Here is a 25,702-nt window from a genome sequence, read left to right as displayed (position 1 = left end):
TGGAGGAGGAGGGGGAGGGGGAGGAGAAGCATGAGGAGGAGGAGAGGAAGAAAGAGGAGAAGGAGAAGAAAGAAGAAGGAGGAGAAGGAGAGGGAGAGGGAGAAGGAGGAGGAGGAGGAGGAGGTTTTGCTCAATATTGTTGGAGGCATTTTGTGGTTGTTAGCCAGCTATCCTCCAACAACTGGAAAATGTAAACTTCAAATGATAAATGATTTTGAATCTCTCACTGACACCAGTGTAAGTTGTAAGAGGGTGTCAAAATAGGAACTTTGGGGTTAAAATATAAAATGTAAAATTTTCTCTCCCATCTCTGGTGTCAAAGGTCTGTTTTGCATTTTGAAAAATCAGAAGTGGAATGTTGTTCTCTTTGCTACAACTCCAGTTTTTGGGTCAAGGGAGCAGGTTGAACTAGAACTAAGGAGAAATTTCCCGAGAGTGAGAACAATCAACCAGTGGGACAACTTGTCTTCAGAAGTTGTGGGTGCTCCATCACGGGAAGCTTTTAAGAAGAGACTAGACAACCACTTGTCAGAAATGGTACAGGGTGATAGAGATGATATGGAATACTCCCATCCACAGAAAAAACCAAACCAGATCAAGAGTGGAAATTTTATTTAAATCCCTAGCTTCTAATGTAGTGGTGTGCTGCAGCTGCCAAAAAAGCCAACTCAACTCCTAGGCTACATTAACAGAGGGACAGAATCAAGATCACATGACATGTTAACACCACTTTACAATGCCTTTGTAAGACGTCACTTGGAATACTGCATCCAGTTTTGGTCTCCATGATGTAAAAAAGATGTTGAGACTCTAGAAAGAGTGCGGAGAAGAGCAACAAAAATGACTGGAGCTCTGAAAGCTAAAATAGGAATGGTCGTGGGAACTGGGTATCTCTAGTTTAATGAAAAGAAGGACTAGGGAAGACATGAAAGCAGTATTTCAATTTCTAAAGGACTGCCACAAAGAAGAGAAGGTCAACCTATTCTCCAAAGCAGGGGTCTCCAACCTTGGTCCCTTTAAGACTTGTGGACTTCAACTCCCAGAGCCCCTCAGCCAGCAAAGCCGGCTGAGGAACTCTGGGAGTTGAAGTCCACAAGTGTTAAAGAGACCAAGGTTGGAGACCCCTGCTCCAAAGCACCTGAAGACACGAACAAAAAGCAATGGGTGGAAACTAATCAAGGAGAAAAGCATCCTACAACTAAGGAGAAACTTCCCAGCAGTGAAGACAATTAACCAGTGGAACAACTTCGCGGCGAAGGTTGTAGAGAGTATGGTGGCATATCAATTTCCCTTACACCTGGATGAAACTGTCTATCTAGACCCGTTCCAGTCCGGTTTTCGGCCCGGTTACAGCATGGAGACGGCTTTGGTCGCGTTGGTGGATGATCTCTGGAGGGCCAGGGACAGGGGTTGCTCCTCTGCCCTGGTCCTATTAGACCTCTCAGCGGCTTTCGATACCATCGACCATGGTATCCTGCTGCGCCGGTTGGAGGGATTGGGAGTGGGAGGCACCGTTTATCGGTGGTTCTCCTCCTATCTCTCCGACCGGTCGCAGTCGGTGTTGATGGGGGGGCAGAGGTCGGGCCCGGGCGCCTCACTTGTGGGGTGCCGCGGGGTCGATCCTCTCGCCTTCTGTTCTTTATCTACATGAAGCCGCTGGGTGAGATCATCAGTGGTTTCGGTGTGAAGTACCAGCTGTATGCGGATGACACCCAGCTGTACTTTTCTACACCGGACCACCCCAACGAAGCTATCGAAGTGCTGTCCCGGTGCCTGGAGGCCGTACGGGTCTGGATGGGGAGAAATAGGCTCAAGCTCAATCCCTCCAAGACAGAGTGGCTGTGGGTGCCGGCATCCCGATACAGTCAGCTAAATCCGCGGCTGACCATCGGTGGCGAGTCATTGGCCCCGATGGAAAGGGTCCGCAACTTAGGCGTCCTCCTGGATGAACGGCTGTCTCTAGAAGACCATTTGACGGCCGTCTCCAGGAGAGCGTTCTACCAGGTTCGCCTGGTACGCCAGCTGCGCCCCTTTCTGGACCGGGATGCCCTATGCACGGTCACTCACGCACTCGTGACGTCTCGTCTGGATTACTGCAATGCTCTCTACATGGGGCTCCCCTTGAAGGGCATCCGGAGGCTGCAGTTAGTCCAGAATGCGGCTGCGCGGGTGATAGATGGAGCCCCCCGTGGCTCCCGTATAACACCCATCCTGCGCAGGCTGCACTGGCTACCTGTGGCTTTCCGGGTGCGCTTCAAGGTTTTGGTGACCACCTTTAAAGCGCTCCATGGCATTGGGCCGGGTTACTTACGGGACCGCCTACTGCTACCGAATATCTCTCACCGACCCGTGCGCTCTCACAGAGAGGGTCTCCTCAGGGTGCCGTCGGCGCGGCAATGTCGTCTGGCGACACCCAGGGGAAGGGCCTTCTCTGGAATGAACTACCCCCCGGACTTCGTCAGCTCTCGGACCTCCGGACCTTCCGCCGCGGGCTTAAAACGTATTTATTTAATTGTGCAGGGCTGAGCTAGATTTTAAATTATTGGTTTTAAATTGGGTTTTACTTGATATTTTAATTCTAAATTTACGGGCTTCTTAGAATCAGTTTTTTAATTGTTTTATATTGTATCTATATGTTTTTTAAATGCCTGTACACCGCCCTGAGTCCTTCGGGAGATAGGGCGGTATATAAATTTGAATAAATAAATAAATAAATAAATAACTTGCTCCCAGAAGTTGTGGGTGCTCCAATACTGGAGGTTTTTAAGAAGAGATTGGACAACTGTTTGTCTGAAATGGTATGGGGTTTCCTGCCTGAGCAGGAAGTTGGACTAGAACAGTGGTAGTCAACCTGGTCCCTACCGCCCACTAGTGGGCATTGCAGCTTTCATGGTGGGCGGTAGGGGTTTTGTCCAATACCGAAGCACTTTCCTTTTTTTTAATTTAATTGACTTAAAAAAAATTCATAGCAATATTTAAAAACATTTTCATTAGGTTTTCATAAAATTCCCCGTGATGATTTAAATTTCTGAAAATATACTATTTGTATCGCCCACGCATAAGTTTCATTCACATTACGTAAGTGAAACTAAATGGTGCTATAGTGCGACCGCAAACAAAAGAGCCTCGTCCCAGAATAGCTCGCGCATCTCCCCCCACACCACCCAGCTGTAACAGACAAGCAGAGCTGGTAGCTGGTGCTCCCCCAAACCCAATCCACGATGCGTGAGAGGCATGCGCAGATCACGATACACGGCGCATTTTTGTGGAACCAGTGGGCGGTTAGAAAATTTTACTACTAACAGAGATACAAAAGTGGGCGGTAGGTGTAAAAAGGTTGCCTACTCCTGGACTAGAAGATCTCCAAGTTCCCATCCAACTATGTTATTCTGTTAAGAAGCCCCACCTGGAGTACTCGCTACATCTTTACTGTAAGATTATATTAACAGAATCCTAGAAGATTCGAACTATGTCTCCCCTCCTCTCCTTTTACTCTCTCAAAAACTAGGGAGGGTTCCTTCTGAAAACATTCTCTACAACCTCCATCCTTCTGTGGGCTGAGGTATCTTTTACTTGACAGTCTGCAGCTTTTTGCTCCTATCTCCCACGGCCATTTCCACATGTCGTACAGTTGCACACCACTTTTGGACACCCTTGGTACATTGTCACACTGGTCACTATTTTAGTTGCCATCCCATCACAGAGCTAGAGAAGAAAACCCTCCCATCAAGGGAATTAAGGGTTTTACCCAAGAATTGTTAATGGAAGTGGCTGTGATGCAGAACCTGACTCTTATCATACTCGTGTTTGATTTGGGCGACTGAATAACGGGTTGGTTATTAAAACCCAAACACCAGAGTCCTATTACAGGCAAACCAGGAAGCTGTAATTCAATATTAATTTAATGATGTAGGGTTTGAAATAAGGGTGAAGGAAGGAAGGAAGGAAGGAAGGAAGGAAGATAGGAAGGAAGATTGCATCCAACAAGAGATTATTTTCTGCCTCTTTTTTTTTTGATACATATAATTTTTCCACTCTTTAATATTTCCAACCTTTTAACATTTGCATTCTCACCTCGTTTTACCATCTAAGCCTGTAATGGCATGTCTATTAATTGATAGAAACAGATTGAAGAATATGACTATTGTTGGATAAAAGTGGATAAAAATGTATTTTGCACTGATTTTTAAATAACATGATCCAGTTATGAAACCACAGAAAACATTAATCTGCCCTCTGATGGAATTGAATGAAATGTAGAACATAGAAAAACTGAACAGGGATCAAAAATCAACTTTAGCTAGACTTTAGATTTAAATATTGATTTATACTCAAAAAAGATAGGGAGGGAGGGAGAGAAGGAAGGAAGGAAGGAAGGAAGGAAGGAAGGAAGGAAGGAAGGAAGGAAGGAAGATTGCATCCAACAAGAGATTATTTTCTGCCTTTTTTGGGGGAGGGGATACATATAATTTTTCCACTCTTTAATATTTCCACCCTTTTAACATTTGCATTCTCACTTCGCTCTACTCTTAACAAGAATGGCACAGTCTCCGGTGCACAAATAAAAATATTTCAGTCAAGAGATCAAAGCTTTCTGCAGTCATGGCCACAATCTTAAACCCTATTCTGTACAAGAACGCAAAGTGAACATTTCAGCATTCTTCTTGGCTGTTAACACCAATTGTCGAAGGAAGTGTGGGCAACCAAAGATTTAGGATTTGCAGCTGTGGTGTAACTCCTACAGTATGTCATAAAGTCTGTTCTGCTATTGCAGCCAATAACCTGATTCCAGAGTTCGATTATTATAGTGAGGGTTATGATAATATTTTAAAGAAACAAATGGTCTTTGCCTTTTAACAAACTCAGGCACCGCCTCAGCTGTCCGTTCATTTGAGATCAACCTGCAATTATTTATACATTGAATGTACAATTTATGTGGGCTCAAAATTCAATCTGGGGTTTCTTGCCAACGACCACTTAGAAAACCTAAACCATTAAACTACTTTTCAGCTGCTATTCTCATCGGCACCTGCGCTTGTTAAATCCTTGCAATGAACATTACTGCTTGCATGGGGAAGAGCGTTCTTACTAGATGTTTCGTAGGTAGAAAATGAATTCCTTCCTTCCGTTGCACAATTCAAAAACTGTTAAAAGCCCAAACCTGAACAAGTAGACTGACAGGATCTAAAAGCGGTGATTATCTTGCACCCTCAACTGTAAGTACAAGAGAGCTATCTATGGCAATCCATGGGTCAAACTCTGATTTGTGGGAGCTCTCAACTGCCGAGGTGAAATTATAACACGAAGCTACCATACCTGTTCGGTAATTGGAATGGACTCCCATCGCCGTTTCAACAAGACCATAGATCTACGTTTCATGGTTCCTGGTTTCGCCATAGGAGAACTTCTACTCTGAAGACTTTCAGTCTAACAGCTGAAAGGAGTTATTTCTCAATCCTTAGGTTGGCATTGCTCAAGTTGAGTCTGAGGAGCCCAAAGTTTTGTCTTTGTAAACATGTCGCCACGAGGAAGAGAATGAAGCAATGGGTTTTTTCCTCCATGCTCTTCACCCTTGGGAAGTCTTGGGCTCTCAATAGAAAGCAGAGACCAGAGAGAAAGTGCATGCTGGGGGGGGGGGTGAAGTGGGGAGGTAAGGGAGAAAAAAATCCACTAATGAATTTCCTCATAGATGCATAAAGTAGGTAGAAAAAAACCAGATGCACTCAAACTGAAAATAGCTGTTGCTTAGGAACGGTAAGAGTAAATTACAGCACCTCTGCTATATATAATGGAAAGCTCTTTTACATTTAAAATGAATTAGAACGCATCGGACCCATAGGGCTTTCGCTCCTGGTTTAGCTGACTGTTATCCCGTGGAAACTAAGAAAAGAAGGACTTCTGGTTCCTTGTGGATACAGCGTGACACCTTGCCAGCCACCCAGCAAGCACACACACACGGCCGCTCCAGAATTGCAGCAGCTAATATTCCCTATCGATATGGAACACTCAATAAACTGGGTTCAGCAATGATGGTGGTGTTTTTTGAGAGCTTTCAAAGATGGAAGGGGAGCGGGGAAAAGAAAAAGAAATTCATCCCCTTGCACAACAACCTGGAGAAAAAGTGCAGAAGAAGTGTCCTTCTACATGATGCTGAGCTGTTCCTTAATGGGAGAGGAGAGGAGGGGACTGGAGAGGAGAAAGGAAAGATGGATGGTTGGATGGATGGATGGATGGAGGGGAGGGGAGGGGAGAGAAGAGGAGGGGAGGAAAAATATGGATGGATGGATGGATGGATGGATGGATGGATGGAAGGAGGGGAGGGAGGGGAGAGGAGGAAGGAAAGATGGATGGATGAAGGATGGAAGGGAAAGGAGAGGAGGGGAGAAGGATGGATGGATGGATTGATGGATGGGGAGAGGAGAGGAGAGGAGAGGAAAGGAGAGGAAAGGAGAGGAAAAGAAAGGAAAGGAAAGGAGATGGATGGATGGATGGATGGAGGTGAGGGGAGAGGAGAGGAGAGGAGACTTTGTAACCCACAACAGGTGGGAACCCAAGTATAGGCAGTCCTCCCCTTGCAACCACAGTTGAACATTTCTGTTTCTAAGCAAGACAGTTGTTAAGGAGTTTTGCACCATTTTATAATTTTTCTTGCCACAATTGTTAAGTGAATCATGGCAGTTGTTAAGTGAATCTGGCTTCCCCACTGACTTTGCTGGTCAGAAAGTTGCAAAAGGTGGTCACATGATCCTGGGTCACTACAATCATCATAAATATGAGCCAGTTGCCAAGCATCCAAATTTTGATTGCCTGACCATGGGGGATGCTGCAACAGTCATGAAAAACAATCCCAAGTCACTTTTTTCAGTGTTGTTGTAGCTTCAAACGGTCACTGAACGAATGGCTGTAAATTGAGGACAACCTGTATGACTTTCTCAGAGGAATATTCCCCTGAGCTAGCTTCATCCTTTCACCCTTTAAAGCAGCCTTTCTCAACCTTGGCAACTTTAACATGAGTTGACTTCAACTTCATGCCAGCTGAGGAATTCTGGGAGTTGAAGTCCACCCATCTAAACGTGTCCACAGTGGTTAAAAAACCACACTGCTTTAAGGCAGGGGTCTCCAACCTTGGTCCCTTGAAGACTTGTGGACTTCAACTCCCAGAGTTGAAGTCCACAAGTCTTCAAGGGACCAAGGTTGGAGAACCTTGCTTTAAGGTGAACACAATCTGCTCCTGTCAAGCTTTTAGAATGAGTAGCAATTTAGAACCTGGGAGTAGCAATTCATTTATAAAAGAAAATGAAAATGTTGTATTTTGATATACACACCATTGTATATATTGCATTGGTTCCAGCTTTTGTTCCTGTCACCACTTAAAATGGCTTTATTAAAGCAGTCGCTACACTTATAAACAAATACATCCATAAAATAGATGTTGCCTGGAATTCAATGAGTAGGCGGCATACAAATTACTGCTATAAATGAACGAGTAACAACTTTGCCCCAATGTCCCTTCCCCAGTTTAGATAAATTTGTTTCAAAATGTCAGGAATTTTTGATACACAAGACCCAATAGGTTCTCAAATGCAAGGAGCTTTGCAAAGGAGTTTAAACAGCTTTATAACCACTTTTCAGTTTTCCACCAATAAGTCAACAAACAGACAAATTTACATCGACCCAGTCTACGAATCGCTGAGAATGAAAGAACAGCATCAACCGTGATCCCGAAGATAGCATTTAAAACGAACAAACAGGCACCTCACTACACAACAACAAAAAGTCACAACCCATCAGCTCACAAAAAATCGGACCACGTCTTGGTAAACAACAACCAGCCACTCAAACAGACCGAAACCAGACCATGACTCAGCAGTAATCGAACGTACAACACTAATTTTACGTCACACAGACGGTACTAAAAACCAAAGACTGTGCATGCCTCGGTAACAACAGTCAGCCAATCAAACAGTCCGAAGCCAAACCATGACTCAGAAGTAGCCGAACAAACAACATCCAGACTAATTTGCATCGCATAACAAGGTATTTAAAGGCCAGTGCTCAGACGGACGAGCACAATTCAAAGTGCACGGACGGTATCTCCTCAAATGGGGATGAAGCATTCAGAACCAAATTGCAAAGCTCAGAAGTCAGACCAACAGCCCAACTTTTGAGATCTTCTTGCCGAATATGTAATGTCTCCAAGAAAGTCAATTGCCTATGGGGCAAGGGAAGCTCATGTACTGATATTTTTCCACGTTAGATTCACTCAAGCTGCAGCTGGACATTTACACTTAATGCCAAAATGGCCACACATGTTACTTTGTGCATAGATTCACCCTACGCTTACATAGAGGAGGGAGTCAAACGTCTATGGAGATTCTCAGTCATCCAGGTCATGATTGTCTCAAAGGTGCTTTTTCAAGCGGAAACTGGACTTCCTTTGTTTTTCCTTGAAGACGTTTCGCTTCTCATCCAAGAAGCTTCTTCAGTTCCAAAGAAGCTTCTTGGATGGATAAAATTCCAACTTCAGAAGTACCTATAATGTTATGTAGGTTTTTTTTTACTTATATTCATGATGCCATATCATGTAATTTAGAATAAGACATTAAACTGACTTCCGTGTGACAGTCTTTTAAGAACTTGAAGGATGCTATCCAATCCCACCCCATTTTTTAAAAACTTTAAGATGCCCATTACTTAATTTCTGATAATTTTGACCTAGTATCCTGGTCATAATACTAGGGAAAAAACCTCTCCATATATAATAAAATAGAACAATTGTTTCTTATGATTTGAAAAACTGATACGATTTCCATGCTGTTTTTTAAATAATTAAGGTATTTTTCAAGGTGCTTATACATCAATACAGACTCATTTTAATTTGTTCTGGAAACTTCCAAGGTACTGACCTCATATTGACTGGTGAACAGATCTGTGTGTGTTTTTTTTTTAATTTAGGTAGGTACAATAGATTCTTCTCTAGGTCTCTAGGATATTATCAGTTTTCCATAATTTCTCAAAGATGATATGTAAACATGGATAGGAATACTAGCTAGTTTTCTGAGTACCCTAAAATGTACTTCATTTGGCTTGGAGATTTAAACTTATTTAGAAGAGACAGATATTCCTTGATCATGTTTCTATCACTGTCAAGCTTTGAGTCTTAGAAGCTTAGATTTAAATGTTGATCAAGTGAGAGCAAAACTGAATTTTAATTATGGGTTCCTTCAAAACCCCACCATACTATACTAAAGTCTACAGTCTAGCCTTATGGATAGAAGATTTTACTCATCACAACCAGGGATGAAATTCAACAGGTTCTGACAGGTTCTGGAGAACTAGTAGCGGAAATTTTGAGCAGTTCGGAGAACTGGCAAATACCACCTCTGGCTGGCCCCAGAGTGGGGTGGGAATGGAGATTTTGCAATATCTTTCCCCCAGGAGTGGAGATTTTGCAGTATCCTTCCCCTGCCACGCCTGCCAAGCCACGCCCACAGAACCGGTAGTAAAAAAAATTGATTTCACCACTGATCACAGCAATAAGGTGATAAGATTATTCTTTCCAACAGTTTTCACCTGATTGCTTCTAATCCAGAACTGGCTCACAATGAAGTTCAAATGGGATTTTGCCTTGAAAGCTTGACAGATCCTATAGTTACTCATGGCCCATATCAATCAATACAAACATCTCCTACACAGAGACTTAAGAGGCCAAATCAGAATTGTTCCAAAGTTAGGGTTTTTGCAATCGTAGCATAAATATTAGGCTTGAACTATGTAAGATTTTTTAAAAGCATTGTTTCCGTTTAGAAACAATGAGGAGTAAGGAAGCTGAAATAATTGTAAAATTGTAAGAATCCTAACTCTAACCTCAGTGAATTGCCCCTAAGTTCAAATATATCCACTAGATGTACCGGTATTTGTGGTTACTGCAATTCACAAATATTCTTAGCAAGAAAATGATGATGAGTAACTTGGCCAGCTGGTTGAATTCTGCCAATCTAACAAATGAAAAAAGCCGAGATTCCTAATGACTGGGGAATTCTGAGATTCGAAGTCCACATATTTTTAAAGTTGCCAAGTTTGGAAAAACACTGCTGTGCACCGATCCTATAAATAGTCCGAAGGAAAATAGCAGGCAAGGGATAAAAATAATAAATACCAGAAAGTGAATGACCACGAAAACCTATTAAAAGACAAACCAAGATGGGGTATTTAATAACCATAATTCAGAGACACTAGATAGCTGTGAGCAAGTTGGTCCCAAAATACATAACACTCTTTAAACTTTAATTAGCCAGGCACAGAAAAAAATCTTTCAAAGTCTGACCTGAGATCCTCTTGATCCTCGTTTGTGATCCCATTCAGAATATCCCATGATCTACAGAAAGACAAGACAATAGGAATAATTGCTGTAGCAGCATTACTACTGCTGCTACTATTAATTTGCACTATATGTGCATAAATGCAAAACTAGGTTTATCCATAAATAAAGGGATATGTCTGGTAAGAATGCCACTATCAAAATCGCCTTTATGGCCATTTACAGTGTCCCATGGTGACGTGATCCCGATTTTTATATTTATTTAGTTAATTTATTTGCCACCTATCTTGCTATGGGGCTACTCTAGGCAGCTCACAGTAATAAAAAGGAAGAAAATGAAAAAGAGTGTAAACAGAAGTAAAATAATAGAATAATAAAATAAACAATGAAAAAGGAACACAAGAATAATGCATGGGTGGTGGTGGTGGTGTGGTTTTTTTAATTTTATTTTTCTGCATTTATTTCTGGTTTCCAGCAATAAATGTAGTACAGTGGTGGCCAAAATTGTGGAAACCTTTTGGGAAAAGTGTATTTTCTAAAACTAGCGAATAATACCATTATTATTTTTTTGGGAGCAGTACCAAAGAATTATATACCAATGGAAAGATAATTTAATCAAGAATGTAATGCAAATGGAAGAAATGGATTGACTATATTCAAAATAGATATCAGACTAAGAGATATCAGACTGCCTTTGAATGAAGGACGTAATTTTTGATTTTAAAGGAGGAAGTCAGGATATGCGAAAGAGAAGGATTATAATTGTGTTAGACTTTAAAAATTTAATGTATGAATGTTAGTTTTTTGAACTATACCTTGTGTTTGCTCCGGGAAGTCTGAGGGGGAGGGGGGTTTTTGAGGGAGGGGGGAGGGAGGGAGGATGGGGGGGAGAAAAACTTATTTCTTTTTGTAAAACTTTTCAAATAAAAAAAAAGCATGTAATGCAATAACTTTGATGAAGGATTTGCTATTAGAATAGCAGTTACAGTACAAAGAAGAAAAATGAAACGTAGAAAAATCGAGATATACAAAAATTATCACCATAGAAAAAACAAGATAACAAAAATTACCACCATGTCAATTAATCCTTAGTTGGGTAACCTTTAGCATGAATTACAGCCTTACAACATCTTCCCATGGAGTGAACCCAGTCTTTTAGTTCTGCAGCGGTTATAATGTGAAACCAAGTCCAAGACCGCCTCTGTTTTTTTTTTCCTCTGCACGTTCAGCTTTGGTGAGAGACAAGCTGCTTTCAAAATTGCTTGTAAAAGACAAAATACTATTGGCGAAATGCTCATGAATGGAGTTATGAGGTCTTTTATTTAGTTATTTGTTTGTTTAAAAGTGGAATATTATTATTTTTTATTATTATTATTTATTAGATTTTTATACCGCCCTTCTCCCGAAGGACTCAGGGCGGTTCACAGCCATAATAAAAATAGAACAATACAATTAAAACAAAGATTAAAAAACTTATTATATATAGGCTGAGATATAAAACAATATCCTATTAAAATTAAACTCTCTAAAAATATAAAATTTAAAAATTTAAAAATCACGAAGCCAGTCCCACACGGATGAATAAATAGGTCTTGAGCTCACGGCGGAAGGTCCGAAGGTCAGGCAGTTGGCGTAATCCAGGGGGAAGTTCGTATTGAGTTTCTGACAAGAGGGAACCAATGCTTTTCAGGTTGGACAGCACCATCGCATAAACATGGAACAGATCTGCCCAACTCTCAAAGCTGATATACATATAAGAGAAGGCAGATTTTCTGCATACTGTTGTGGTCCGCCAGCAGCAGCCTGTGGAGCTGGCAATGGAATCAGACAGCGATGAGGCTGAGGAAGAACATGGGCCAGTCCTGGAGGCTGGGGAAGGCCCAGACGAGGGCTCTGCGTCAGAGGCAGAGGTGGGACCAGGGCCATCTAGGAGTGATGTGTGGACTCCAGAGCCTCCAGAGGCTGACAGTAGTGAGGCAGAGGAACAGGAGGAGTCTGTTCCTAATGCACATATGAGAAGAGCTGCCAGAAGGCAAGAGTAGCTCAAGCAAAGAGGACGACTCAGGAATAGGGCCAAGAGATGATTGGCCCCTTCCATAAGGCTTAAAAGACCAGCAACAGCATTTGGGCTCTTTGCCGGAAAACAATGTTGATAGAATTGCTCCTTGTCTTGCTGCATTTATTTCTTGTCGGCATCTTCTGCTTTTGAACTTTTGCCAAGAAAAGCCTTTGGCAGTTTGCTTAATTAGACCAAGTGATAAGACTGAAGAATTTGCTTTGATTTAGTTTGGACTACACTGAGAATGAGTTAATTCTCAGCTGTTCTAATAAAGTCTGTTTGTTTTTAAACTGATTGCATCTATTACCTACTTGGGCCTGGGTGATATGATATGATAGCAGTGTCCCAATATTTGAGGGGTTGCCGCAAAGAAGAGGGAGACACACTATTTTCCAAAGCACCAGAAGGCAAGACAAGAAGCAATGGATGGAAACTAATCAAGGAGAGAAGCAATCTAGAACTAAGGAGGAATTTCCTGACAGTGAGAACAATAAACCAGTGGAACCGCTTGCCTTCAGAAGTAGTGGTGCTCCGTCACTAGCAGCTTTTAAGAAGAGCCTGGACAGCTACTTGGTATAGGGTCTCCTGCTTGAGTAGGGAGTTGGACTAGAAGACCTCAGAGGTCCCTTCCAACTCTGTTTTTCTGTTAATATGATTTTCTTCTCTGCAGCAAAGCAATTTAACTAGCTGAATCATGACTATGAAGTTTCTGCTGTTAGCTCCTGAACGCAAGGCTGAGTTTCTGGAAAGCTGAGATTTATTGCCACTGTTGATATGAAGCCTAACAAACAAGGAGTCTGTGTAGATCTTAGGAATTTCACTGTATACTCCTGATAAGGCTGCTGCCTCCTTGGCTGTCCTCTATTATTAGATACACACCCCTCCAAAGAGGAATTTCACCTTGGATTTTCCCCCTCCCAGATTGGGTAGCATTTAAGGGAAATTCAGAATTATGGAATGATATTTACCAATATAAACATAACAGTTACAAAATCACCACAAGTCAATTGCAAAAGGCAGCCTTACTTGGAAGAGCTTACATCCTGCAAAGATATCTTTAACATCATAAAACATCAATACCTGCCTATCTCATATCCTCAGGTAGAACTCAATAGGCGGATGAAAATGCCAAATCCAGTTTAAAAATCTGGCTGATTGTGCAAGCAACAACAGCAGCAACAATAACAACAATACCACCTGCTCTGGAGAACTGGTAGCGGAAATTTTGAGTAGTTTGGAGAACCTGTAGTAAAAATTCTGACTGGCCCCACCCCCATCTATTCTCTGCCTCCTGAGTCTCAGCTGATTGGGAGGAAATGGGGATTTTCCAGTAACCTTCCCCTAGAGTGGGGAGGGAATGGAGATTTTACAGTATCCTTCCCCTGCCATGCCCACCAAGCCACGCCCACAGAACTGGTAGTAAAAAAAATTTGAAACCTACCACTGCACCTGCTCCTTTTCCATATCCAAATCATAAGCACAAACATAAATACAAAGTGAAATTTAAACGAAATTCTCAAGCTTTCCCTCAGAATAAAATAGAAAAGTTGAAATATTTCTGCAGCAGAAGTACTTTTTAAGAAATTGCCTCACAGATTTGGGCAGAGCATTAGTTATAAAACAGTGTCCTTGAAAATCAAGCTAATGTACGTTGTTGTATTGGAATGTGGACATTTTATAAGGCTCCGTCATTCTATCAGCTATTTGTGAGGCAGTTACCAAGTCGTGTCTTAGATTTCTTAGCAAATCAAAAGTAAATAATCCAGTACAATAGTCTATAACTCCTGCTTACACTAACATAATAAACATTTGCTAACAGCTGTGACGGCAATCTCTTTAAATGAGTTTTTGCCAATCTGTAACAATTGGTGCCGGCTGTACTAATTGTTGAAACGAAACCAGAAAATCCTTTATCTGATCCCCTGGTCTTGCAGCGTTGCCCTTAAACAGTTGTTCCACTTTGGAAACCTTTCTCCAACCGAGGAGGAGGAGGAGGATGAAGAGGAGGAGGAAGAGGAGGAGGAGGAGGAGGAGGAGGAGGAGGAGAAGATGATGATGGAGAAGCAGAAGAAGAAGAATTATTATTATTATTAGAAGAAGAAAGATTTAAAGCCCATGGAGAGTATCACTGCTGCTGATGCTAACCAAAAGTTCTGGCAAAGTTGTTTTTGTTTGAAACTACTTTAATAACTCATGGTAGCAAACGTTAGCATCCATATGTCTTCCATTTCATTGCATTGCGCTGAATTGTACTGAGTTTTTCCCTTGACAAGCATGCTTTCACAAAAGTTTTGCCTTTTGTCAAACCATTTTTTTTTTGCAAAATGCTGATTTTTTTTAAAATTTTTATTTTGCATTTATATCCCGCCCTTCTCCGAAGACTCAGGGCGGCTTACACTGTGTTAAGCAATAGTCTTCATCCATTTGTATATTATATACAAAGTCAACTTTATTGCCCCCAACAATCTGGGTCCTCATTTTACCTACCTTATAAAGGATGGAAGGCTGAGTCAACCTTGGGCTTGGTGGGACTTGAACTTGCAGTAATTGCAAGCAGCTGTGTTAATAACAGACTGTCTTAGTCTGTTGAGCCACCAGAGGCCCTTATTTTGGCCACACCCTGAACATGTAGTTCATTACCAGTATCTACTGAATTAACGCTGTGATGTATAGTCAAGGCTTGGGGTAGAGCCAAAATTCTGGAAGGTCAAAAGAAAACCAACGTGAATTTCCAGACAGCTTTTCGAAGGCAAGGAATCCTAGCTGGAACTGAACATGGTATGTTTGTAAACTATACCGAAACCTCATTTTAATAAAAGCCATTCATAAAATATTTTGACCAAGTCCATTCATATTTATGGTAGTTCACATACCAAGGCTTATTGGCAGCAAAATTCGATAAAAGAATAACTCTATAAATATGAGAAGGAGGGAGAAAGAGCAATGATTTCACACAGCTGAATTCAGAGGGTGAAAAATGTATTTGTGGTCGGTCTTGTAGGGTAGGCCAGTGCCATAGAGGTCTAAAACTATTTTTATTAGAATAGCTGCAGATTTGTGATCAAATCTTGCAAGTCTAAACAGGCTGCCCTCCTCTGTCATGTTATCTTTGTATGCATTAGGGAGGGGTCTTTCTTACTCAAACCAGTTTCTTGGAATTGACTCAAACTTTTGCTTGTTTGACAGTTGCTTGGGAACAGTTCTTCCTTCTGTTCTTCAAGGCCATTCTTTATGCCCTCTACAAGTTATCTGCCAGGCCTCCAAAGATGTGGGTGCTCCATCACTGAAGGTTTTAAAGAAGAGATTGAACAACCATTTGACTGAAATGGTATAGGTCAGGGGTCTGCAAACTTGGCTCTTTTAAGACTTGTGGACTTCAATTCCCAGAGTTCCTCAAACTCTGGGAATTGAAGTCCACAAGTCTTAAAAGAGCCAAGTTTGCAGACCCCTGGTATAGGGCAGCGATGGCTAACTTTTTTGGCACTGAGTGCCAAAACTGGAGCGTGCCCGCCAGAGCGCTGAAACGCGGAAGAGAGCAGCTGGCCAGTATGCCTGCGTGCCGGCCAGCTGCTCTCTTCTGGGTTCTGGCATGCACATCAGAGGTGGGTTTCAGCAGGTTCTGACCAGTCCTGGCAAACCGGTAGCGGAAATTTTGAGTAGTTCGGAGAACCGGTAGTAAAAATTCTGACTGGTTCTGCCCCCCATCTATTCTCTGCCTCCCAAGTCCCAGCTGATTGGGAGGAAATGGGGATTTTGCAGTAACCTTCCCTGGAATGGGGGTGGGAATGGAGATTTTAAAGTATCCTTCCCCTGGCACATCCACCAAGCCATGCCCACCAAGCCACACCCACAGAACCGGTAGCAAAAAAATTTATTTATTATTTATTTTTTTATTTTATTTTATTAGATTTTTATACCACCCTTCTCCCGAAGGACTCAGGGCGGTGTACAGCCAAATAGTAAAAACCCACAATATACACATTAAAACAAGACTAAAACCGAGCACATTACAGAATGGCCGAAATTTAAAACCATTTAAGACCCTAAAAATATATAAATAGCCCCAATTAAAAATTTAATAAAACTTTTAAGCCAGTCCCGCTTGTATAAAAAGGTGCGTTTTTAGCTCACGGTGAAGCTAAGTCCGAAGATCAGGCACTTGATGTAAACCAGGGGGACGTTCGTTCCAGAGGGTAGGTGCTCCAACAGAGAAGGCCCTACCCCTGGGGGCCGCTAGCCGACATTGTTTGGCGGACGGCACCCTGAGAAGGCCCTCTCTGTGTGAGCGGACGGGTCGGTGGGAGGCATAAGGTAACAGCAGGCGGTCCCGTAAGTACCCGGGCCCTAAGCCATGGGTTTTGAAACCCACCATTGATGCACATGGATGCTGGACAGCTGGTTTCCCATGACAGAACATGGAAGAGCAGCTGGCAATGGCGCACATGCCCACAGAAAGGGTTTTGTGTGCCACATCTGGCAAGTGTGCCGTAAGTTTACCATCACAGGTATAGGGTCTCCTGCTGGAGCAAGGGGTTAGAGTTGAAGAGTTCCAAGGCCCCTTCCAACTCTCTTATTTTGTTAAGAAAATAAGCCATGCCCTGGCAGAGCAGCTCATGGGAAACAGCACAGATCAGAAACACAATCTTTTGTGTGTTTCATGGTGAAGATTTCTTTCTTTCTTTTTTTTCTTTCCAGACTTCCAACAGTGATCTCCATTCCAAATAAAGCCACAAGATGAGCTCATGTTTGGTGCTGGAAGATAGCAGGGAGAAAGGGACGAGGGGGAGGGAGAAGACGACTACATATTTTAGGACTTTTCTCATGGCAGTTTATGACCTTTTTAGCTTATTTCCGAAGACGTAAACTTGTGTTTGACTTTAGTCGAAAATCAGAGTTCCTGCAGGGGTGAGGAGAGAAACCAAGAAACATTTGGAGGAAGAGATGGTTTCTTTTGGCAGTAAATTACTAAGGGGAAGTCCTACACTGACTGTCCAACCAATATTTTGCAAATACATGCACAGGTTAAATTTCTAATTGAAATTGTGCGTGCATTTCTAGTTGGTTGATCGATTGATTATCCAAGCCAACATAGAAGAGTTCTTTAGTCATCCATTTTGTCCTCATTTTGATTCTAAGCAGCTATTCAGGAGTCATTTTTGTTTCATTTCACATGGTTTTCTTCTCTTCCTCCTCCTCCTCCACCTTCTCCCATCTGTCTCTGGTTCTCTCTCCTGCCTAATTTCCATACATTCCTCTTGTAAATCTGTGATTTCCCTCCTCTCTTTAAAATGAATGAAGACAGAAAAAAGTAAATAATATGGTCCATCTTAGATCAATGTGTTCTTTAGGCCAGGGGTTTCCAACCTTGGCAACTTTTAAAGCTTTTTAAAGCAAAGCTGGCTGAGGAATTCTGGGAGTTGAAGTCCACAAGTTTTAAAGTTGCCAAGGTTGGAGATCCCTGCTTTAGAAGAGAATATTTGTAGCTCAGGGTTGAACTGAACTAGGGAGAGTTTTTCCTTAAAAAGATGAAAGTTCTAAACTGAGCCAATAAACATGGAGGAATACACAAGTTCTCATAATCAGATTTTGAAGAAATAATAATTCAGTTCTTTTAGAACAGGGGTCTCCAGCCTCGGCAACTTTAAGACTTGTGGACTTCAACTCTCTTGAAGTTGGCTGAGGAATTCTGGGAGTTGAAGTCCACAAGTCTTAAAGTTGCTTAAGTTGGAGATCCCTGCTTTAGGCTTCAGATCAGCTGAATACATTTTGGGAATTAAAGCCACATCAATCTGGAATAGACTAGCTTCAGAATAATCTGCCGTAGCATGATGTGGTGGTGCCTTAAATGTTGTACTTTCTAGGACTCAAGTGGCCAAGCCAACTTAATGGGCTGATTGGCTCACTATTAGATGATTATAGATTAAAAGATGATTAAACTAATTGGTGGAAGCTTATCAAAGAGAGATACAACCTAGAAATTTCCTGAACGTGAGAACAATTAATCAGTAGAACAGTAGAATTTGTCTGGAATGACACAAAGTCCCATGCTTGAACAGGAGGATTGGACTAGAAGACCTCCAAAGTCTCTTCCAACCTTATTACTTCACATTCTATGTTCTTAGCAATATTATTGTTATGACATGCCATCCCTGAAGAGGCTGACTTAGGATTTCAGTGCCACAATAAAGCTATTTTTAAAAATTTAATGTACCCAAGCATTGCAAAATTATAAAGCTTGCTTTATCCTTTCTGCTGAACGTTAAGATTTATCCTTTAATTTCTGCTTCTGTATTGATTTTATTTTTATCTGGTAATGCTCTATAAATAGGCTGCATAAACAGAGGGACAGAATCAAGATCACGTGAAGTGTTAATACCACTTTATAATGCCTTGGTAAGGCCACACTTGGAATATTGCATCCAGTTTTGGTCGCCACGATGTAAAAAAGATGTGGAGACTCTAGAAAGAGTGCAGAGAAGAGCGACAAAGATGATTAGGGGACTGGAGACTAAAACATATGAAGAATGGTTGCAGGAATTGGGTATGTCTAGTTTAATGAAAAAAAGGACTAGGGGAGACATGATTTTTTTTTTTGTTTACATTTATACCCCGCCCTTCTCCGAAGACTCAGGGCGGCTTACAGTGTATAAGGCAATAGTCTCATTCTATTTGTATATTTTTACAAAGTCAACTTATTGCCCCCCCAACAATCTGATAGCAATGTTCCAATATTTGAGGGGCTGCCACAAAGAAGAGGGAGTCAAGCTATTCTCCAAATATATATTTATAGTGATTTATATTGATATATTGATCATCAATTGTGTTGTAAATGTTGTACCTTGATGAACGTATCTTTTCTTTTATGTACACTGAGAGCATATGCACCAAGACAAATTCCTTGTGTGTCCAATCACACTTGGCCAATAAAATTCTATTCTATTCTATTCAAAGCACTTGAGGGTAGAACAAGAAGCAATGGGTGGAAACTAATCAAGGAGAGAAGCAACTTAGAACTAAGGAGAAATTTCCTGACAGAACAATTAATAAGTGGAACAACTTGCCTGCAGAAGTTGTGAATGCTCCAACACTGGAAATTTTTAAGAAAATGTTGGATAACCATTTGTCTGAAATGGTGTAGGGTTTCCTGCTTGGGCAGGGGGTTGGACTAGAAGACCTCCAAGGTCCCTTCCAACTCTGTTATTATTATTATTATTATTAAATACATGTATTGCACAGTGTCTTGACAATGCTCAACTTCTTTTTAAATAACCGCCAGGGTAGAAAATATCCAGATTTTAACAGATCTGCCAGCCTCGTTTGAGACCATAAATCAGCCACAACAGTCCACAAAGCTTCCTTGGTCTTTCACACATTTTCCGCCTGGATTTTACCTCAAATTAGGGGATTACTATAGGATCATAAAAAGAGAGTTCAAATCACATAGTTGTTGCAAGTGCTTAAATGGAAAGGAAGAAACCATTCAAGGTATTGGAAAAAGGTGACATGTTGAATTTTTTTTAAAAAAGGACATTCTGTCAGAGCAATATAAAGATTAAGACTTTAGCTTGGTTGAGAAAGGGATATAATAAATTTGGATGAATTAATGGCCTCCTTCACCACATTGTCTCTGATACAACTCCAGGAGTCCAATGTAATAATAATAATAAATATTTCGGAAGTTCATACTAGGAAAAAACATTCTGCTGGTGTCATGTTCTTTTGCCCCTGGCTGTTAGGTGAAGACCAAATTAACTGGCTATCAGTTTTGCTAACTGTAGAGCAGCCCACTCAAAAACGCTGGGTGTTTTTAAAGCAAAGCAATGACACAAAAATAGAGAGAAGAAAGAGAAGTGGTGGATGGAACAGAGAGAGATGGAGAGGGAGAGGGAGAGGGAGAGAGGGGGGGAGGGAGAGAGGAAGGGAGATGGAGAGATGGAGAGGAGAGAGAAGAGGAGAGAAGGAGGGAGAGGAGGATGAAAGGAAGGAAGGAGATAGAGAGAGGAAGAGGGAGGGAGGGAGAGACGGAGGAGGGAGGGAGAGGGGGTAGAGAGAGAGGAGAGGAAGGAGATAGAGATGGAGAGAGAGGAGAGAGAGAGAAGGAGGAGAGAGGGAAGGAGGGAGAGGGAGGAAAAGGAAGGGAGATAGAGAGAGGGAGAGAGGGAAGGAGAGAGGGAGAGACGGAGGGAGGGAGAGGGAGGGGGGATAGAGAGGGAGAGAGGAAGGGAGAGAGAGAGGGAGAGAGAGAGGGAGAGACAGAGAGGGAGAGAGAGGGAGAGGAGGAAGGGAGATAGAGAGAGGAGAGAGGAGAGAGGGAGAGGAGAGAGGGAGAGGAGAGGAGAGAGAGAGGAGAGAGAGGGAGAGAGGAGAGAGAGGAGAGAGGAGGAGGAGAGAGGGAGGAAAAGGGAGATAGAGAGAGGGAGAGAGGGAGGGAGAGAGAGAGAAGGAGGGAGAGAGGGAGGGAGGGAGAGGGGGGGGGGGAAGAAAGGGAGAGAGGAAGGGAGAGAGAGAAATGGAGAGAGAGAGAAAGAGGGAGAGGGAGAGCGAGAGGGAGAGGGAGGGAGAGAGAGAAGGAGGGAGGGAGAGGGAGGGAAAGGAAGGAAGGGAGATAGAGAGAGAGAGGGAGGGAGGGAGGGAGGGAGAGGGAGAGAGAGAGAAAGGGGGAGAGGGAGGGAGAGAGAGAGAGGAAGGGAGAGAGAGAGGGAGAGAGGGAGAGGGAATAAAAAAGAATAATACAGCTGAAATGTATCGAAAGACAAATCACAACGGCTTAAAAAAAAAGACGTTTCCAGATGTGAACTAAATTTGTTTACAAAAAGACATGAAAAAGGTTTATTCAATGCCCTTCCCCTGAGCAGCAGAACAATCACCCACAAGGCCTCCTTTCTCCACCCCATTTTTCTTTCCGAAGTGCAAAGGTAGCTAAAGTGATGAAGCCTTTAGTATCAATTAGGGACAATAATTGGGGACATGTGACCGCAGAAAAAGTGTTGGGTGGCACTTTGCATCGGAAGAAATTGGCTGACAAAGGATGAGCGCTGCAGAAGCACTTCAGTCTGCAAAGGACATCAAGGCCTACACGAAACGTGGCGCAATTCCAGCGGTCGCTATCCTCACGAGGCGTTTGAGGAGCTGTGGCCCTAATACACTTCCTAACACGGTTAGAAAAGCCTGAGGTAATTTATCGACAGGTTAGCCATGGTTTGCTAACTAAACTCAAGCTGAGAAAGGAGAATATTTGTAGCTCTGGGTTGAACTGGGTGGTCCTTGGTGTTCTCTGAGCTTGGTGGTTTTCTTGCAGACCATGAAGCCCTCAAGCTCCAGCTTGCTGAATGTACAGAGCATGCGGAACCATTATATGGTATGATTGATATGGCCTTAGGGCAGTGGCGAAATCCAGCAGGTTCTGACAGGTTCTGGAGAACCGGTAGCGGAAATTTTGAGTAGTTTGGAGAACGGGCAAATACCACCTCTGGCTGGCCCCAGAGTGGGGTGGGAATGGGGATTTTGCAGTATCCTTCCCCTGCCACGCCCACCAAGCCACACCCACAGAACCGGTAGTAAAAAAAAATTGGATTTCACCACTGCCTTAGGGTGAAAAGTGAACCCAGCTTACTGAGATTTAATCTTGGCTTACCAGGTGGTGACAAGGGACTTGATGCTCTCTACTTGAGGTGAGCGATAATAGAAATAGCCATTTGCTTTTTTTGTGTGTGTGTCACAAATTCATTCGTTTCTTCAATTTGTATGGATCTCAGTTGCCGTGAGCCTCCGGGTGGCTAACACCGAGTTGAAAATAGCAACAAAACATTCAGGCAGAATTGAAATCAGTATTGCACTTTACATAGCGCATACACCTACACAAATAAGCCCCTTCAGACAGGCTCACCTCATCTTCTGTCCCACAAGCGAGTACTGTGACAGAGAAGGCAGGCTCCGTGGGTCTCATCATATAACTCTTTAGTAAAAAGGGATCTTCAGCAGCTCCATCCTGTCAGAGCTAGTGGGTTGGGTAAAAATAACTGGAGGCAGATGGTCCCCCACTTGTGCCATTAAAGGCTTTGACCAGCATCTTGAATTGTATCCAGAAGCCTACTGGGAGACAACTGTACCCTTGGTCCCTCTAGGAAAGGGATACCCCATCTAGAACCAATGACAGAATCCAGGATGGTCCTAAAACCCATAGACACTCAGCCTTGCAAGGGTTGAGCCTAACTCTGTTCCTTCCTATCCAGACTCCCAAAGTTTCCAGATATAGGTCGGTCAAGTATTATCAGCATTCTGATGATACTTAGATCCATTTAGTGGTTTCATGCAAATGTTGAATAAGGGTGAAGAAAGGATTGAACGTTGTGGAATCTTGAAAAGCAGAGACTTTAAGACTCGATTTTCTCCAACAGTGACTTAGAATTGAGCCTGGAGGAAAGAGAAGAACCATATGTCCAAACCTTCTAAGCTGGTCTAGAAGGACAATGGACACACATGAACTTTATTCTCACTGTTTTATTGTTTTCCTTGCTTTTAATGTTGTGAGCTCCACAGGTCTTATGGAGTTGGGGGTGGTGGTGTGCAGAGGCTCTGAATTAAATGAATGAGTGAGTACCAGGTCATCCCTTCCTCTAGTCCAGGGGTCTCCAAACTTGGCTATTTTAAGACTTGTGGACTTCAACTCTCAGAATTCCCCAGCCATGATGAGGAATTCTGGGAGTTGAAGTCCACAAGTCTTAAAGTGGTCAAGTTTGGAAACCCTGCTCTCATCATAGAGTTTCAGCGGGTAATTCCAGCCTAATGTTAAGCCAAACAACTAATGGTCTCACTTTGGGTACTTCTGTCTACGAAGTCAACAGCACTGATTCATTCAACTCTTGGCTTGGTCTTCTCTATGGGACCAACCTTTTACTCAAGCCACCCTGAAGATATCTTGTACCTCCAGAGCCACTACAAAGCTCCCAATATCTGCCAGTAGTCCTAGTGGTATTCAATGACCTTTCAGAAAAATGTGGTCCCCACACACCTCCTTCAACGTTCTTCACCATCTCCTTTGGCCTGTCACCAACTCACACTTTTGCCATAACAATACATCTATATATCTGATCTATTTATATCTGCACCCCTGAAATATTTACTGCTAAGTACTTTCTATTTTGGTCTACGTTCAACCAACCATAGGGTATCGCTCAGCAAGCCACAGCCTGGCCTCTCCACCGCTGAGTCTCGATCAATTGGCCAAATTAATTAGCACCTTGCATTTATTGCTTTTCGACTGGGAACAAAAAGGAAAGTACAAATAAAGTGCCAATATATTTCTCACATTGACCAGAATGCAACTACTTTCTCAGAATCTGAATTAATAAAATTGATCACCTGATTTACCTCTGACTGGTGAATCTCAGTTTACAGTACATTACCTTCTTCTGTGGCAAATTGTATTTCCCAATAGCATCCGTCATCAGGGCTTAAACTAGAGGTTTACTAAATGGGAGATCTGATTGTGTTGTACATATGCATTGTTGGGTCAGGAAAACGGGTCTACGACAACTCGCTGAGACTAACTCGCTGCGGCCAACTTGCTACAGGACAACTTGTCATAGGACAAGAGTTACACTGATATTAAAAAAAAAGTGGAATAGAATTATTAAAGGAAGGATGCCAAAGGAGGGATCAAATGAAATGCAAATGACAAAGATTAAAGTATTTTTAATTTTTTAAATAGTTAAATTGAATTGCTGAATTGTCCCACAGTTAGTAGTGGGTTTGCTCCCGGTTCGCTCCGGTTTGGGAGAACCGGTAGTAAAAATATTTAGAACCCACCCCTGCCCACAGTAATTTGTCCCATGGTGAGTTGGCCACAACAAATTGTCCCATGGTGAATCAGCTATGGCAAGTTGTCCCATTCCGTGGGGAAAGGCTTCCATGACATGTCCGTTGTTGACAAGATTTATAGCTCTAGGCTGGTCTTCAGAAACCACAGTCATGGTTGCTTATGCCAGGGGGCCTCCAACCTTGGCAACTTTAAGACTTGTGGACTTCAACTCCCAGAATCCCTCAGACTGAGGAATTCTGGGAGTTGAAGTCCAGAAGTCTTAAAAGAGCCAAGTTTGCAGACCCCCACTGGTGTAGGAGATGACCAAGATGAACCCGAGGGAGGGGTCAAACACATCAACAGTCCTCGAAACCCCTGACCTAATACGTACTTGACAAAATAAATACATAAAATAGATAAAATAAAAAATAAAGAGTCTCCCTCCCTGGTTGCTGAACTACACTTCTAATGGGGAGAGCTGGCGGACTGTGTCATTCAAACCATCAGTCTCTCCTTCAAGAGACGAGCAATGGCATGGAAGCTTTCCAAAAGCTTTGGTTTAAGAAAAATAAAAATTTTTTTTAAAAAAATTAAAAACAAAACAAAACAAAACAAAACTTAACTCAACTCAACTCACCTGACAGGCAAATATTTAAGCTTTCCCAATTCCCGTTGAGACCAATCTCTGAACCCAGAATGTCATTTCTGCCTTCTATTCTCATCTCGGTCTCTCGGTTTTCCATCTTTTGGCCTACCTCATCTTTTTCCATCTCAGTTCATTCGCAGAGCATTCTTTAAAATTATTTTTCATTTCCCTCCTCTTCTCCATCTCTCGCCACCACCTAATGAATGCAGGGAGTCCTCCACTTACCACAGTTCATTTAGTGACCGTTCCACACTACAATGGTACAGGGGGGAAAAAGTGATTTATGAACCTTTTTTTCACGCTTACGACCGTTGCAGCATCCCCATGGCCACATGAGCAAAATTCAGATGCTTGGCAACTGGTTCATATTTATGACCAGCTTTGCTGGCTGAGGAACTCTGGGAGTTGAAGTCCACAAGTCTTAAAGTTGCCAAGGTTGGAGAACCCTGTCCTGGGGTCATGTGTTGCTCCCTTCTGACAAGCAAAGTCAATGGGGAAGCCAGATTCACCTAACAACCGTGTTACTGACTTAAACATCTGCAGTGACTCAGTTAACCACTGTGGCAAGAAAGGTCGTAAAATGGGGCAAAACTCAATAACTGTCTCAGTTAACAACATAAATTTTGGGCTCAATTGTGGTCGTACATTAAGGACTACTTGCCCTTGAATTTTTCTTTCCAATTTCTCTCAGTGGTGTTTTTGAGTCAAAGGCTCACACCACTTCCCCATCATTTGAAGGTTTTCCTGGCTCCCTGTTTTTTTCCATGGGAGGAGATCCAACTAGGGTTTCCCTTGGGATTGAGGTGAAGTGAAGAGAGCTAGTGAGGACTGGACAGTGAAGGGCAAGAAATTCAGAAATTCAAATATGAAAATCAA

General features: G+C 42.4%; 1 protein-coding gene across 9 annotated transcripts in view; it reads right to left on the bottom strand.

Moving 5' to 3' along the window:
• The window catches only part of PDE3A (phosphodiesterase 3A), a 343,124-nt gene that overhangs the window by 89,833 nt on the left and 227,589 nt on the right, over positions 1–25,702 (bottom strand). For 6 of the 9 annotated variants that reach the window (XR_009155948.1, XM_058189740.1, XM_058189743.1 and 3 more), the window contains exon 2: positions 10,328–10,378. The exons of the other annotated variants lie outside the window; for them this stretch is intronic. Coding sequence is in view for 5 of the 6 variants with exons in the window: in XM_058189740.1 (XP_058045723.1) it covers positions 10,328–10,378 (51 nt within the window). In the remaining variant the exon portion in view is untranslated. The remainder of the gene's footprint in view (positions 1–10,327; positions 10,379–25,702) is intronic. 9 annotated transcript variants of the gene reach the window in all.

The sequence above is a fragment of the Ahaetulla prasina genome, chromosome 7 (assembly GCF_028640845.1).
Source record: "Ahaetulla prasina isolate Xishuangbanna chromosome 7, ASM2864084v1, whole genome shotgun sequence".
NCBI classification, from domain to species: domain Eukaryota; kingdom Metazoa; phylum Chordata; class Lepidosauria; order Squamata; family Colubridae; genus Ahaetulla; species Ahaetulla prasina.
Note: the sequence above shows the minus strand (reverse complement) of the source record. Positions and strands in the feature narration are given on the sequence as shown.